We start from the raw sequence: 15,367 nt of genomic DNA, 5'->3' as shown, positions 1-15,367 counted from the left end.
CTTGAGCATGCCCAATCTACTTTCTTGCTGGGGCATAAATTTGTGCATTGCTATTTGCTCTATAAGGGTTTAGTGAAAAGCTCTTTGCTGTCCATGCTGCTCCTTGGGGCTGCTGGGGACGGAGGGGAATCCCTCTTGGAAGTGTCAGTCTGGCTTCTGGTAATGCAGCGCATAGTGTATGGGTGCATAACAGCATCTGAACCCGGTGCTGTGTACGGCTGCGTGGAGCAGGGTAAGGTTAGGGCAGCATCTAAAGCTCCAGCCATTATCTAGGGTGAAATACCCTTTCAAAGGATCCTCTATCCAAATGACCCAACAGGGTTGTTGAGTTGAAATATAAATCTTTGCTATGAAAAGGGGTGTTTAAACTCAGTGATGTTCTCTTTAAATGCTGGAGATTGGATGTCAAAGACCAAGTTAGACATCCTATGCTGCCCTTACGAGCAGCAGAAGCAAGCAGCCCCGCTGCACAGCTTGGCTTACTCAAGGTCGGCGTTTGAAAGCAGGTCAGCTGAGCTGCACTCCAGAGGTGCCCAGTTTTCCTTTGGCTGTAGAGGGAGCCAGAAGGGACCTGGATGTTTGACTTCAGATGCTAAAAGGAGAGGTAAAAAGAATCCCCCCCCGAGTTGTTGCAGGGAAGGTAGGGAAGAGTTGTCTGCTTTTGTGACATACTGCCATTTTCTAATTCCCTTTTTAAAGGCTTGAAATGCAGGGCAGATTCCTCAAGCTGAGAAGGCACATTTCTGGTGAATCCAATTGTATTGCCAGCATGGACTGAAGGGAGTTCAGTCGGCAAAAGAGAGCCCATGGGCTCTGGACTGCTAATGCCCGAATCTGTGCTGAGAAGACAGGAGCTGTTTTCTGTACAAAGCATGCTGCTGTTCCTAGTGAACTTCCTAGGAAGTTCCATGCCTTCCTCCTTCCTGCTCCAACCTCTGCTTCCTTGGGTAACTTTCATCTTTCATCTTACCAGGAATGGCACTGCTCAGATGTTTGTTCTGTAGGACATTGCGCTTTTGACTGTGAGCCTGACTCCCCCGACCCAAAGGAAAGATGCCAGGAGAAGACTGACAGGTGGTTAAAGCCTCAGCCTAAGATGTGAGAAAAACATTTCCCATACTATTGTACATTAACCCAGCAACTTTGGAAGTGCTACAAAATCTTGATGTTTTGGCTCACTGTATGCTCTTTGGAGGGACCTGGGCACGCTGGTGATTCAGCTGTACAACACTGAACGGGGCTGTGCAGTGCAGATACCTACTTTGCTGCACCAGAGAAGTTTTGGGGATCAGTGTATTTAAGATTGAGGCACTGATTGGGTGGTAGATACCCAGATATGTAAAGGGGGAGACCAGCTCCGGCAGAAGCAAGTGGGAGTCTTTTTGCTGGCCATACAGTAGGAGAGGGAAAGCCCATTTATTAAGTCTGAGCACGTTGTTCCCTGTGTGCGGTTCTGAGTTCTTTGGGCTGTGGTCACGTCTGTAACAACGACCGGATGTGGCAAAACCCAAAAGTACGAAACATCTCCATTTGTCGCAGAGTACTGCGCAGACCCCAGGAGATCTGATGCTGAGCCCCAGGAGTGTGGCGCAGGGGCTGCAAGGATGTACTCTTGTGTTCACTCTCAACCTTGAACAGACCTGGTATCCAAGGATCCATCCTTACAAATCCAGACGATAATGCAAGGAGTGCTCCTGGGGAAACACGTCCCATGAATCCTACGAACAGACTGGCTCGAATGGCTTGGGGAAGTTGTTTGTTGATGGAAAAATATAACCAGGAGCTGAAATTACTGGCTAGTTTAGAATAGTTTTCTTCTATGCTGCCTTTGCCCTTGAATTGCCAGTATTTTTTGAATGCTTAAACACCATTTTATTAAAATCAAAACAAAAAATTATGCACAAAAAAACACCCCAAGACCCTCGAATGAAGTATGGTGTTTGCCTGAAAATGCATTTTCTTCTTTTTCACCGTTTTGCTCAGAATATTGGAAATGTTGAACGTTAATGCAAAACTGGTCTCCAGTTTTCTGGCTGGGATGATGAGCTGTGGAGGCGATTATTCCCTCCCCACGAGTTGCAGATGCTGGAGGATATAGATAAGCCGCTGCCATTTGACAGTGGTGTTCATTTAAAGGTCTCTCTGCAATTGCCCGTTCCAGCCTGTGATGCATCTGTGTTTTCATGCCCTATGAAAGGCGCGGCCGTGCTCTTGGATCCCCTAAGTCTCACAGAAGTTGGTGCTGAGACGGGATTAGACTTCGGGATCCCTGGGCCCACAACATCCTCTCCCGAGCCTCAGTCTCCCTGGAGAGCTGCTGCCACCGTGGGCACCCACTTCTCGGGTAGCTGCTCTGATCATGGCCATCGAGGCGGTAACAGCAAATCTCCCTATTTATGTAGTGGATCATTAATCTTCTGTGAGTGCTATACAGTGCTGCAGGATATAGGATCTGATCTCTAGTTCATTTCTAGTGAGGGTGTGTACTTGTGCCCTCAAAGGGTAAAAGTTGTTTTAAGTGTTGTCAAATAATGAGTCATCTCTGATTAATGTTTGACTCTGCGGGCGGCAGGCACTAGGACCTCTGGGACGCCGCATCTGCAGCCCTTACCAGAAGAGAAATCAGGAAATAACGCAGTAGCTCTTTCTGGGAGCGTGCCCTTGAAAATAAAGCTTTGCTGCTCCGTATGAAAGAGAATTTACTCTCCAGGAATTCAGGAATCTGAGTCCAGGCTTAGCTGAGAGCTACCCCGAGACATCATTGCCCCCAAGGCCCTGCACGGACGCTGCTGGGAGGTGAGTGCGAGGGTCTGTTAGCGTTGCTGAGAGCAGGTGACGTGTTGTCATGTCTGCTCTGTCAGTGGAGAGGGATGGACGTGGTGGTGTAGTGTTAAGAGTGTTGTGGTCAGTGGGGAAAACGGCCAGGTGTCACCTGTTTTTCAGCAGAAGAGCTGTACTTGCTGTTTCTCCAAGTGACCCTTAGTGTGTCCGGGTGTTTGTAAAGTTCTCCAGCTTGCGTTTCAAAGGTGTGTGCACAGTGCATCCGGCTCCGATTTCAGTGCAGGGGTGCAATCTGCCCATGCGTATGTCCCCTCTTCTGCCGCTGTGCCGTTGGGTCCTGGCAGCTCCTCAGCTGGGGTAACTGTGCACTGGAAACAAGCCTGAACTCTCCAGTTCAGGGTTGGGATGGTTCCACCAAAGCCCACCATGTTTCTGTACTCTCGTCCTCATTGCAAATACTCAGGTTAACCGATTAAAAAAAAGGGTAGAACAGCTCCAAAACAAAGAGGGGGGCAAATATCTCCTCCCAGGCTTTCTGCCCACGCATCCTGCTTGTGGGAACGTTCATTCCAGTGGTGAGAACCACATGGGCCAAACATCTCCAAGAACAAATAGTTGCTTTAGGACAAGGCATGTGAGTGGCACCAGGAGGAAGGTGATTCACTGCCATTGCCCGCTGGTGGCTGGGTGGAGGCGCTGGCCAGTCTCCAGGCTCTGCCCGCGGCAGGTACCCACGTGGGGGTGCATGTCCGGCACGCCGAGCCCTAGTGCCAGCTGGGCAGAAGAGAAGCTGGGCCCTTGGGCTCTCAGAGTGGAGGATCCTTCCAAGCACCACCCGCTGTCTGCACACAGGGGCAGGACTGAGCAAAGAGTTGCTGCTTTTCACAAGAAATTACTGTCCTGGAGCACCAGAAAATGAAGGACCAACTGTCAGAGCCACTGTCATCCTTCCTGGCTCAGCCAGCATGTCCCTCCTCGTACCAGGCTGTACCACGGCGAGGGGTATGAAGCGGACCCTGTCCTTAAGCACTGTGCCCATGAGGTCCTCACCCATCCTGGAAGTAAGCTGAGCTGCATCCAGTCACGTCAGACTTTGGCTGTGCCTGCCGGGGAACAGGCACGGAGCAGCTGCCTTTGCATCTTTAAGTCCACCAAGACAATACGTATGTGCAGATGTGCTGCAGGATGAGAGGATGTCTGTGCTAGGTAACGATGGCTTCTGGAACAGATAAAACTGCTGCCTGCTAGTACCAACCTTGCAGTAGTCCCTGCAATTGTCCCTTTTTTGTTGTTGTTCTGGATAGGGACTAGCACGGTAAGTCCTTGGATCCTCGCCGTCATGGAGACAGGCTGGGTTTACCACCGGTGATGCAGAGGAGTGACTGTGACTCACCCTCCAAAAGAGGAATAGAGCAAAGATTGTCGTCTCGGCTCCAAGGAGCCGAGTGAGCTCCCGCGCCTCTCCCAGCCGAGCAGAACTGGAGAGACATCGTCCTGCTCTGGCTAGAAGTTTCCAAGAGGCCAACAGTGGGGTTTCCCGAGAGCGGTGCAGTCAGCGCTGGGTCCCAGCCCTGCAGTGCCCTGCCCAGGCTCTCGTCTTCACTGAGCACCAAGAAAACCAGTGCATGAATGAAGTCACCTCTCCCCCTCCTCAGACGTTTCTCTTCTCTGGAAGCCGATGCTTCCCATGTTTTGAGGTCTTGGAAACAGAGAGGAGCACCAAGCTACTGGGATAGCTTCACACTATCTAGTTCTCTGGTACGAAGGATCAAGGTGGGCACGAAGCAGATCCGCCTACGTGGAACGTGGGTCTCATCAGATGGCATCTTTGGCAAAGCTGAAGAGTGTGAGTTGCGAGCACTGAGAAATCCCGCCTTCCTGTAGAAAAGGAAAGAAAATGTCTGCCCTGCAGTGACAGAGAGAAATTTCAACTGCAAAATGGATCTCGAGGAAGGGAATCAGGACAAAACTTACAGAACCCATGACCTGACTTTTAAGAGTGTAGTGGGTTTGGGGATGATGCCATGATATGGGGATGCACGGCAGCCCAGGCAGTGCCACCGAGGACACAGGCTTGGTGTCAACACCCCAGTGGGTGGGCTGTCCCCCCTCCAGCCCCCTGTGGTGCTAAGGCAGCAGGAGAGGATTTGCCCACTGGCCCCACCATCCACAATTTCAGTTATTCAAGGAATTAGTGGATGGAACCCTTTGGGAAACTGCCCTCAGAGATAAAGGAGCTGAACAGAGCTGGCAGCTCTTTAAGGACATTTTTCTTAGAGCGCAAGAGCTGTCAATTCCTGTATGTTAAAAAAATCAGGCAAGGAAGGCAGGAAACCAGCATGGCTCAGTGAGGACCTCCTGGTCAAACCAAAGTGTAAGAAGGAAATGCACAGGCAGTGGAATCAGAGACTGTATCCTCGGAGGAATATAGGGATGCTGCCTGGATGTGTAGGGATGGGGTCAGGAAAGCTAGGGCACGGTTGGTGTGGAATTTGGCAAGGGATGCGAAGAATAGTAAGAAAGGCCTCTACAGGTACATAGGCCGGAAAAGGAATATTGAAGAAAATGTGTCCCCCGCCTTAAATAAGACGGGAGAGCTGGTGGCAACCAACATGGGGAAGGCTGAGGTACTCCATTTTTTTTTTTTTGCCTCAGTTTTCAATGGCAATCTCACTTCCCACATCTCTCAAGCCCTGAACCTCAAGGCAAGGACTGGGGGAACAAAGTCCCTCCCATTGTAGAAGATCAAGTTCGTGACCACCTGAGGAACCTGAACATACAATAAGTCTATGGGACCTGACGAGATGCATCCCAGAGTCCTGAGGGAATTGGCTGATGTCGTTGCCAAGCCACTCTCCAACATATTTGAAAAGCTGTGGCAGTCAGGCAAAGTTCCCAGTGACTGGAAAAAGGGAAATATCACACCCGTTTTTACAAAGGGTAAAAAGGAGGACCCTGGGAACTACCGACCAAGTCAGCCTCACCTCACTGCCTGATAAGAACATGGAGCAGATCCTCCGGGAAGATATGTCAAAATTCATGGAAGACAGGGAGGTGGTTAGAGACAGCCAACACGGCTTCGCCAAGGGCAAACCTGGTGCCTGACTAATCTAGCAGCCTTCTACGTTGGAGTGACTGCATCAATGGACCAGTGAAGAGAGAGCTGTGGATGTCATCTACCTGGACTTCTGTAAGGTCTTTGATATGGTCCCCCACGACATTCTTACCTCTAAATTGGAGAGATATGGGTTTAAGGATAGAATGTTAGATGATAAAGAATTGGCTGAATGGCCACATCCAAAGAGTTATAGTCAATGGCTCAATGTCCAAGTATAACCACAATAACCACAATAACAAGTGGTATCCCTCAAGGGTCCATACTGGGACCAATACTATTTAATATCTTCATCAGTGGCGTGTATAGTAAGATTGACTGGACCCTCAGCAAGTCTGCAGGTGAGACCAAGCTGAGTGGTGCAGTTGATTCACTTAGGGGAGGGGAAGCCATCCAGAGGGACCTTAGCAGACCAGAGGAGTGGGCCCATGTGAACATCATGAAGTTCAACAAGGCCAAGTGCAAGGTCCTGCACCTGGGTCGGGGCAATCCCCAGTATCAGTACAGATTGGGGGATGGAGGGATGGAGAGCAGCCCTGCCGAGAAGGACTTGGGGGTACCGGTCGTTGACAAACTGGACATGAGCCAGCAATGTGCGCTTGCAGCCCAGAAGGCCAATCGTACCCTGGGCTGCATCACCAGCAGGTTGTGGAGGGGATTCTGCCCCTCTACTCTGCTCTGGTGAGACCCCCCCTGCAGTGCTGCGTCCAGCTCGGGGGTCCTCAGCACAAGACAGCCATGGACCTGTTGGAGCGGGCCCAGAGGAGGGCCACAAAAATGATCAGGGGGATGGAACACCTCTCCTATGGAGAAAGACTGAGAGAGTAGGGGTTGTTCAGCCTGGAGAAGAGAAGGCTCCGGGGAGACCTTATTGCGGCCTTTCAATATATAAAGGGGGCTTACAAGAAAGACAGAGAAAGACTTTTAACCAAGGCTTATAGTGACAGGACAAAGGGCAGTGGTTTTAAACCGAAAGAGGGTGTATTTACATTGGACATAAGGAAGAAATGTTTTACGATAGGAGTGGTGAGATACTCTTCTCTGTGTATGCCCCATCCCTAGAAATGCTTAAGGTCAGGGCTCTGAGCAAGTGATCTAGTGAAAGATGTCCCTGCCCACGGCAAGGGGGTTGGAACTAGATGATCTTTAAAGGTCCCTTCCAACCCAAACCATTCTATGAGTCTATGCTCCTCCCATGGAGGTGGCACTGGGGATGAAGGGCTCCAGGAGGAGAAGACCTGCAATTTTGAATTGGAAAGTGGTCACCTGCATCCCAGCGTAAGTTGGTGGCAGGGGCAGCACAGTGACCTTGTGCGATCATCCCACAGCCAGCGGATGTGACAATCCCGTCTCGGCCCAGCCTTGCCCGTCAGCATCCTCCCCTGTGCGGTGGGCAGCCCCTGCGTCAGCGCTGCCACGTCCCACGTCAGCGGGGCCCCGCAGCTGGTGCCTCTCATGGCCCTGATGACTTGGAGCTGCTAAAACAGGAGGTGAAAAAACAAGTTCCTGGTAAAACCGCATTCCTCCCTGCAGCCACAGCGATGAGCTCCTGTGGTGCCGGCAGCGCCGGTGGGCGGTGGAGCGCATCTTTGGACTCCAAGGCAGGGAGAAGGGGCAGGGGCCAGGACAGCTGGGTCCTCCTCCCACCTGGGTTTGGGACAGGAGTGTCCCTGGGGTCAGCCAGCGCAGGCAGGATTTGCAGCCTGCTCTAAGCCTTTTTCTCCCTCCTGTGGTGCGGGGCTGCCCCGGGTGAGGGACAGGCTTGCAAAGAGCTGTGTTGGCCAGAGGAGCCTGTGGGGACAGCATTGGTGGCCTAGGACGGGCCAGCTCAGCCCCATCCCTCCACAGCCCCCTTTGGTTTCTTCTCTGCAGGTGGCAGCAGGAGAGGACAGGGAGTCCCTGATGCGCTGACAGCCGACCATGTCCGCGGTGAGCGGGTGCTGCCAGCACTTCCCCTGCCGACATCGGGGTGACATGTCCCCCCCAGGACCGCAGTGGTGTGGAGCGGGGCTCATGCGCAGTGCCCCTTATCCCCAGCCAGGGCTTCAGGTGGTCCTTGGGGCTGGCCCTGATGGCTGTGAGAGGCCAAGGGGGGCCAGCTCTTGCTGTCCCTGCTGACGCTGCCTTCTCCCTTGCAGAAACACTGGCCCCCCGGGACGCAGTGCGTCACCAAGCACGACCACACCAAGCCCAAGGCCCGTGAGCTGGCCTTCCGCAAGGGCGACGTGGTCACCATCATTGAGGCTGTGGAGGTGAGCCCGATGGGTGCTCGGGGGACGTGCTGCTGCGGGAGGGCGTGGAGGGGATGGGACCCTAGTGCCATCAGCTGAGCTGCTGGAGCCAGCCTCCCCCTTCCCAGCGGTATCCCCCCTTCATTCCCTTGCTCTGAGACCCTCTCGCACCCCCAGGGCAAAGGCTGGTACCGCGCCAGGCACAACGAGACGGGGCAGGAGGGGCTGCTGGCAGCCAGCGCACTGCGGGAGCGCGGCGCCATCCGCGTCGACCCCAAGCTCAGCCTCATGCCGTGAGTACAGGCGGGGGGGACCTGGAGGGGCCGGCGGCCCAGCTCAGCCCCCAGGAGCTGCGACAGCAGATGAGCCCAGCCCGTTTCCCCTAGCCAGGTTTTGGGTGGGCAGCTGGGGGCAGAGCAGCCCATAGCCGTGCCCTGGCGATGGAGGGATTTGCTGGGGCCAGCGCCTGGCTTTAAAGACTCCCAGTTGGTCCCACCCAGCTTGGGTGGACCTCACAGGGAGGGGGTTTATGCAATGGGGTCTACGTAGCTTTGGCGGGGGCTCCGCTCTCCCCGTCTCACTGCTGGCGCTGGGGGAAGCCCGCCGGCATGGCCCCTCTCCCCAATACCCCTCTCCCCAGCTGGTTCCACGGGAAGATCTCAGGGGTGGAGGCGGTGCAGGAGCTGCAGCCTGCCGAGGACGGGCTGTTCCTGGTACGCGAGTCCGTCCGGCACCCCGGCGACTACGTGCTCTGCGTGAGCTTCGGCAAGGAAGTGATCCACTACCGCGTGGTGCACGAGGAGAACACGCTCAGCATCGACAGCCAGCAGTACTTCTCCAACCTCATCGACATGATCGAGGTGAGACCCCCCCCTCCCCGGACACTGAGCCCCGCCAGCACCGGACCGAGGGCAAGAACCTCATGGATCACACAGAGCAGTGGCAGATCCCTGTCTTTCTCCTGTGGTTTTCATTGGGTTTCGTTACCTGGTGTAATTCCCTGCCAAAGACTTGTGGTTCCCACTCAGTTTGGGGTGCAATGGACAGATCTGGGATGCCCCGCAGGCGTCCTCTGCCACGAACCAGCCGTGCCGGCAGCAGCCCCGGTCCCCTGCCCAGGGCCACATTTCCCCCCATCCTGCTCTTTCAGTGCTTCATGCAGCAGCGGGGCTTAGGGCATTTTGGAAGAATGCTTCTGCCACCCCTGGACCCTGAACAAGGTCTGAGCCCGGCCGAGGCTTTGAGGCATTTTGCCGCGTTTCTCTCCCTCCCCTCGCCTGCTGACCCTGCAGGGCTCCCGGGCTGCTGCGTTATCTCTCGCCCTTCCAGCGAGCTCTTCCTCAAGGTCCATCTTCACCCTGTCTCGTGGCTGCTTGCCCGTCTGCTCTCTGGGGTGTTGCGCTGTCGTATGTTGTCCTCATTTAGACACAACTTCTGCTTTCGGGTGGGTCCTTTCCCCTTTCAGCTGCCCTGGCCCTGCTCTGTATCCGCGATGGCCGTCCCACCGCTTCCGCTCCGCGTCGCCTCTGCAAACCGCCCTCGGCTGCTGCAGCGCCCGCCGGGGGTTTTAAGCCCATCGGCTGCCGTCCAGCTCACTGGTAGCATCCTGTATCACCCGTGGTCCGTCATGGTGCTTTCGTGGCTGTGCCCGAAGGGGAGCAGGGCTGAGATGGGGGCTGCAAATTGCGGCACTGGGGGAAACACGGCGTTTCGCGCTGCCCGAGCTGAAGGGGCTCCAGGCGCCTCGAGGGTGGCGATGGTGGTGGGGTCTCATGCAATATCCCGCGGCCGTTTCCTGGCTCCACGCCCCAAGCCTGGGGGTAAGAGGTGTCATCGCCACATCGCCTCCGTCTGCCCGTTCCTCGGCAGCATTACATGAAGGAGCAGGGAGCCATCTGCACCAAGCTAGTGAAGCCCAAACGGAAAACTGGGATGAAGTCGGCTGAGGAGGAGTTGGCCAAAGGTAGGGATGGCAGGAGAGGGTCGTGGTCTGGGTTTTGGGGACAAGGCAGCATGGCCCCGCTGGTGGACCATGCTAACCTGCCCTTGTGCCCATGCCCAGCCGGCTGGTTGCTGAACCTGCAGCACCTCACGCTGGGAGACCGCATCGGGCAAGGCGAGTTTGGAGGTAGGTGAGAAGATGGGGTTGGAGGTTCCCTGGTCACGGGCTTCCCCAAATGGCACCCCCTGACATCCCCTCCCCATCCCATGGCATGGGGGCTCAGCCTGAGACGCGGGGGGTCAGGTGTGGGGCTGAGCCTGACCCCCTGCGTCCCCTCCCAGACGTCCTGCAGGGCGAGTATATGGGGCAGAAAGTGGCTGTGAAGAACATCAAGTGCGACGTGACCGCCCAGGCCTTCCTTGCCGAAACGGCTGCCATGACGTGAGTGCCCCATGGGGACATACGGCCCAACCCTGCCCCGTGACCCAGGGACGAGCAGGCACCCCCTTGACTCAGATCCCCTCCATTTCAGGAAGGTCCGGCACAAAAACCTGGTGTGTTTGCTCGGCGTGATCCTGCACAACGGCCTCTACATCGTCATGGAGTTCATGAGTAAGGTGAGAGCACCTGGCCAGTCCTTGGCCAGCGGGACCCGCGGCCGCGCAGATTTGGGGACAAAATCCCCGACTGGGGGCTGAGTTGGACAGGTGCCAGTTGCTGCAGCCCCTGCGGGAGGCAAAGTCTCCAAGCAGCCCCGTCCCATTTATCCTTACGTGTTTCTCCTCTATCAGGGCAACCTGGTGAACTTCTTGCGCACGCGGGGCCGGGCGCTTGTCCCGACCCAGCAGCTCCTCTTGTTTGCTCTGTAAGTCCATCTCCCTCCCTCCGGGCTGGGGACCGGTGCTCCTCCGGGCAGCCCCGGGGAACACGCGGTGACACTGCGCTCTGCCTCGCTCGGCCGTGGCAGGGATGTGGCCCAGGGCATGGACTACCTGGAGTCCAAGAAGCTGGTGCACAGGGACTTGGCTGCCCGCAACATCCTCATCTCCGAGGAGAATGTGGCCAAAGTGAGCGATTTCGGCTTGGCCCGGGTCAATCCCAAGGGTGCAGATGCCACTTTGCTGCCCGTGAAGTGGACGGCCCCGGAGGCCCTGAAACATAACGTGAGAGGTGGTGGGAAGGGAGGGGGTGCCGGGGCGTCCTCCTGAAGCAGCTCGTCCCCTTGGGTCCCCCCTGCTTGTCCCCCCCTCCTGCCGACCCGTCCCTGTGGTGGCTTCTGGCACATTCAGCCCTGCATCTCCCGAAATTCGGGCTCTGTCCTGACCAGCCCTCGCCCTGGTGCGTAGCGGGGATCGGGGCAGCTCTGGCAGGATGCACCCAGGGCCGTGCGGGTGATGGGAAGGGAGGGGGGGTCGCACCCCGGGGAGCTGGGGGTGGCGGGGGGCAGGTGCTGTTTCCTGTCTTGCCCTCGGGGAGGGATGGGGGCCCAGCGCGGCCCCCGGCCAGCTTCAGCCTCCCCTCCTCCTGCCACCGCAGAAATTCTCCTCCAAGTCGGACGTGTGGAGCTACGGGATCCTCCTGTGGGAAGCCTTCTCCTTTGGACGAGCGCCCTACCCCAAGCTGGTGAGTGCTGTGCCGGGGGACACCACAGGTCACACCCCACTGGCACTGATGGGACAGGGACATCCCATTGTCCCCTGGCCAGGGCGAGCCCCCGGCGGGGCGGGGAAGGGGGTCCCAGCTGGCTTCTCCATCCTACCAGAGCCTGAAGGAGGTGACGGAGCTGCTGGAACAGGGGTACCGCATGGAGCCCCCCGAGGGCTGCCCGCCCGCTGTCTATGCCCTGATGAAGAGCTGCTGGGAGCTGGAGCCAGGCAAGCGGCCGTCCTTCAAGAAACTCACAGAGAAGCTGCAGAAGGAGCTGAAGCACCTGAGGGACATTTAACCCCCGTCCTGCTCCCAGGACCCGTGGCCAGAAGTCCCCCGGAGCTGCCAGGGTTGGGAGTGGCGTGGCAAGGGGTGGCCAGGCAGCAGGGTGGCCCGCGGCACTGCTCTCTCCCGGTGGAGATGGGGCAGCAGCTTGGGGGGGGGTCTCTCCTCCCCCAGGGCGCCCGAAAAGGAGGCAACAACCTCCCTCCATCCCAGCACGGGTCCTTCTTCCCACCACACAGCCCAGAAAAAGTTCCCATGGGGTCGATCTGTCTCAACCTGCTGGGGTGGGGAGAGCAGCCCCCAAGGGGGGCCATGCCCCACACACCCCACACTCGGCCTCGAACGTGGGTGCCGCACGTGGGGTCCCTTCGAGCTGCCCCTCCCGGTGTCGGAGAACAGGACAGGACATCGCTCACTGGAAGATGAAACCCCAACCGCGACGCAGCCCCGCTCCAGCCACCTGGCCCCATGCGGGGACGCTGGGTGCAGCCAGATAAACCACCCGGATTTGGGCTTTTTGATTAAACCAAAGAAATTAGTTCAACAGCATCTTTAAACCTCTGGGCTCAAATTAGGCCTATCCCTCACTTGGGGCCTGGCAAATCACAGGGAAAGGCCGGGGGGGGCCGGGAGCTCTGGCCCTCGGAGCCGCCCGCGCGCAGCCTGGCCCCTCTCCCCTTGGGGCTCCGCACAGCCGGGGATTATTCTTTTAATCAGAGGCTGTATGGGAATTGCTTGCATATAGATTATGGGAGCGAGGCACGTCCTCTGGCAGCGGGAAGCCCCCGACCCCGCCGGCTCCCAAGCAATCTCGACGTCTCAGTGGAGCAGGGATTAACGGGGACACGGGGCTGCACGCGCCCGCGTGTGTGTTTGTGCGTGTGCGCCCGCCCGCCACCTCATCTTCCTTCCAGTCCTTTGACCCTCGATTGGGTTTTTTCGGCTAATCCTCTTCTGCCTCCTCTGCGCCGACTTCTTGCACCTCCAACCCCCCTGTGCAGGTGCGGGTGGCTCAGGGTGCCCACGGCGCAGGGCTCCTCCCAGCAGGATCGGGTGCTGCCCTCCATCAGGGCCCGTGCAATGAGGGGTCCTCTCAGCCTGATCCGGGCTGCGCTGGGGCTCGGTGGCCCTTTCCACCTCCCCATCACCCCGATGGGGCAGTACCCCGCTGTCCCCCTGCACCGCCGTCTCCCCCAAGCACCCTTGGGTGCAGCGAGCGGCGCAGGAAGGTCTTTCCACCCTGGTGGCTGTGGCTTCCCCTCCTAATGCCTTAATCCGCCCCTGATCCGCGGCGCCCCTGGGGCAGCCGGTCCCGCTGACCTTGCAAGCGCTGGCCCCGGGCAGGGACCCGGTGGCGCCGGGCACCGTGGGGCACGGGCTGCCTCACCCGCCCACCCATGGCCACCTTCTTCACGGCCGCCCTGAAGAGCTTTCAGCGGGGCGAGGAAGAGCCACCCAAGGAGCCCCCCAAGGATGGGAAGGCGGCCACGCTGCCCAATGGCATGGCCCGCGAGGAGTTTGAGGAGTACCAGCGGCAGCTGCTGGAGGAGAAGTAAGGCTTTGCTGGGGCTGGGGGGTCATTGGGGTCCCCCAGGCACCAGGACCGGGGTCTCACCTGCCGTGGGCTGTCCCTGGGGTGGGACAGGGACAGGGAGGCAGCCAGGGCAGGGGGTAGGGGCAGAGCGGGTGCCCTTCGGCACCACAAGAGGTCCCCGTGGGTGCTGGCACAGGGCTGGGACAGCGGCTCAGTAGAACCGTAGGTGACAAGGGGTGTCAGTGCCCTGGAGCCGTGGGTGTCTGGTGCCAGCCCAGCACCCATGGAGCTGAGGGACAACAGAGGCTGGCATGGGATTGCATTAAGGTCCCACCTCCCTGGGTCCGGGCGTCCAGCATCCAGGAGCTGAGAGGCGCAGGAGGAGCAAGTCCCACCAACAGGCACCTTCACTGAGCATCTCTGCGCGGTGCTGGGGCTGGAGGGTCAGGATGTGGCCCCTGCCAGATCCCCATTGCAACCCTCTTGTGGACCTTTGCATTCCCTTCTCCTCCGACCCTGGCCCGGGGCTGGCACAGCCCCACTGCTGCCGGAGGACCAGGGTGATGCTGGGGGGGGAGGTTCTGGCGGGGGGCTTGGTGAGGCGGGGGGTGACCGTGTGGCGCCTGCTGCTGCAGGATCGAGCGGGACAAGGCCTTTGCGCAGAAGAAGGCAGAACGGGCCACGGTGCGGATGCACCTGCGGGACAAGTACCACCTGGCCCAGGTAAGGACCAGCCCGCCCGCAGGGGGATCTCTGGGGTCTTACCCCGGCCCCTCCATCCTCTGGGACAGCCCCCGGCCGGGTGGCTGCCAGGCGTCCCCCGGGATGGGAGATGATTCCTGAAGAGGGCAGCAAACGGCTGCTGTCTCTGTCTGCACCCTCCGCCCGTGTCCGTCCAGCCATCCGAATCTGGAACTGGACAGTCCCAGCATCCCCCCAGCATCCCCAACGCCCCCACGCTGCCTGGCTGGCCCCGAGGGACTTGCTCTCCCCCGTCCCCCACCCCATGGCTGGTGGGTGCCCGGGTCCGCCCAAAACCCTGACGCCGTCTCCCACCCACACCCATGTGCAGGACGAGCGGGACGATGCTCAGCTGCATGTGGCCGGCGGCACGGTGGAGCTGCCAGAGGAGCTGGCTGCCATGGTGCACAGTGAGGAGGAGGAGGAGGAGGAGGAGGATGGCGGCACCGGGGCCTTCGCCTTCCTGACGAAGCTGCGGGAGGTGGACCTGCCGGCGCTGCGGGACCGCGCGCTGGGCAGCGTGGACGAGGTGAAGGAGAAGTGTGCCCTGATGTAGCATCGCTGCCTGCCCTGCCGTCCCCCTGGCAGCAATGGGGTGCGGGTGTTATGTGTGCCATTACCTGGGGGTGGGGGTCCCAATACATGCGCTGGGGGTGGGTTTTCCTCCCCAAAACCATTCCCTGTTGCTTTTCTGGAGTGAGCTGGGTGGGTGCTGGGATGCAGGATGCCTGGGTCCCCTCCAGCCGTGCAGGCCAAGCTCCTCCCCACGGTGCCGCTGGTGTGAGCCCCCGGATGGGGCGGGCGGTGGTCCCTGATGCACCGTCACCCCCAGGAACCAGCCCCACGGCCTCGCACACCATTTGGCTCAATAAACGTGGCGTTTGCTGGCACCAGTCTGGTCTCCCTGCTGTACCCCTTGTCTGCACGAACCCTGCCCTGGGTGGGAGGGAGGACACGATGCCACTGCTGCAGCAGGGCTGCTCCACGTGCCCCCGAGCCAGCACCCAGCCCATTACGCTCAGCCACCGGATCTGTCCCTGCCTTCTGCAGCAGCCCTCGGGCACGGCCGCAGCCCAGCGGTGCACGGGAGC

The 15,367-nt window shown here is 58.5% G+C and overlaps 2 protein-coding genes across 2 annotated transcripts; both read left to right on the top strand.

The window, feature by feature from the left end:
- Positions 1-2,579: 2,579 nt before the first annotated feature.
- Positions 2,580-12,539, top strand: MATK (megakaryocyte-associated tyrosine kinase). Its single transcript, XM_075175118.1, has 13 exons — positions 2,580-2,796; positions 7,769-7,825; positions 8,035-8,148; positions 8,305-8,420; positions 8,768-8,987; positions 9,997-10,090; positions 10,190-10,255; positions 10,411-10,510; positions 10,602-10,686; positions 10,861-10,934; positions 11,037-11,232; positions 11,606-11,692; positions 11,832-12,539. Exons 2-13 carry the CDS (start codon positions 7,817-7,819, stop codon positions 12,012-12,014), a joined length of 1,344 nt encoding a protein of 447 aa, XP_075031219.1. The 5' UTR covers positions 2,580-2,796; positions 7,769-7,816; the 3' UTR covers positions 12,015-12,539.
- Positions 12,540-13,383: 844 nt separating this feature from the next.
- Positions 13,384-15,049, top strand: LOC142093796 (complexin-3-like). The gene is made up of 3 exons (XM_075175299.1): positions 13,384-13,553; positions 14,171-14,258; positions 14,608-15,049. The coding sequence occupies exons 1-3, from the start codon at positions 13,399-13,401 to the stop codon at positions 14,830-14,832; spliced, it is 468 nt and encodes a 155-aa protein (XP_075031400.1). The 5' UTR covers positions 13,384-13,398; the 3' UTR covers positions 14,833-15,049.
- Positions 15,050-15,367: the final 318 nt, after the last annotated feature.

Source organism: Calonectris borealis, chromosome 28, assembly GCF_964195595.1.
Source record: "Calonectris borealis chromosome 28, bCalBor7.hap1.2, whole genome shotgun sequence".
Taxonomy (NCBI): Eukaryota; Metazoa; Chordata; class Aves; order Procellariiformes; family Procellariidae; genus Calonectris; species Calonectris borealis.
This window is presented reverse-complemented; position numbering and strand designations above follow the sequence as displayed.

Coding starts and splice junctions, on each gene's coding strand:
- MATK (XM_075175118.1), top strand. Junction 10,935..11,036: donor CAGCTCCTCTTGTTTGCTCT/GTAAGTCCATCT, acceptor CGGCCGTGGCAG/GGATGTGGCCCAGGGCATGG. Junction 11,233..11,605: donor CGGAGGCCCTGAAACATAAC/GTGAGAGGTGGT, acceptor CTGCCACCGCAG/AAATTCTCCTCCAAGTCGGA.
- LOC142093796 (XM_075175299.1), top strand. CDS start 13,399: ATGGCCACCTTCTTCACGGCCGCCCTGAAGAGCTTTCAGCGGGGCGAG. Junction 13,554..14,170: donor CGGCAGCTGCTGGAGGAGAA/GTAAGGCTTTGC, acceptor CTGCTGCTGCAG/GATCGAGCGGGACAAGGCCT. Junction 14,259..14,607: donor ACAAGTACCACCTGGCCCAG/GTAAGGACCAGC, acceptor ACCCATGTGCAG/GACGAGCGGGACGATGCTCA.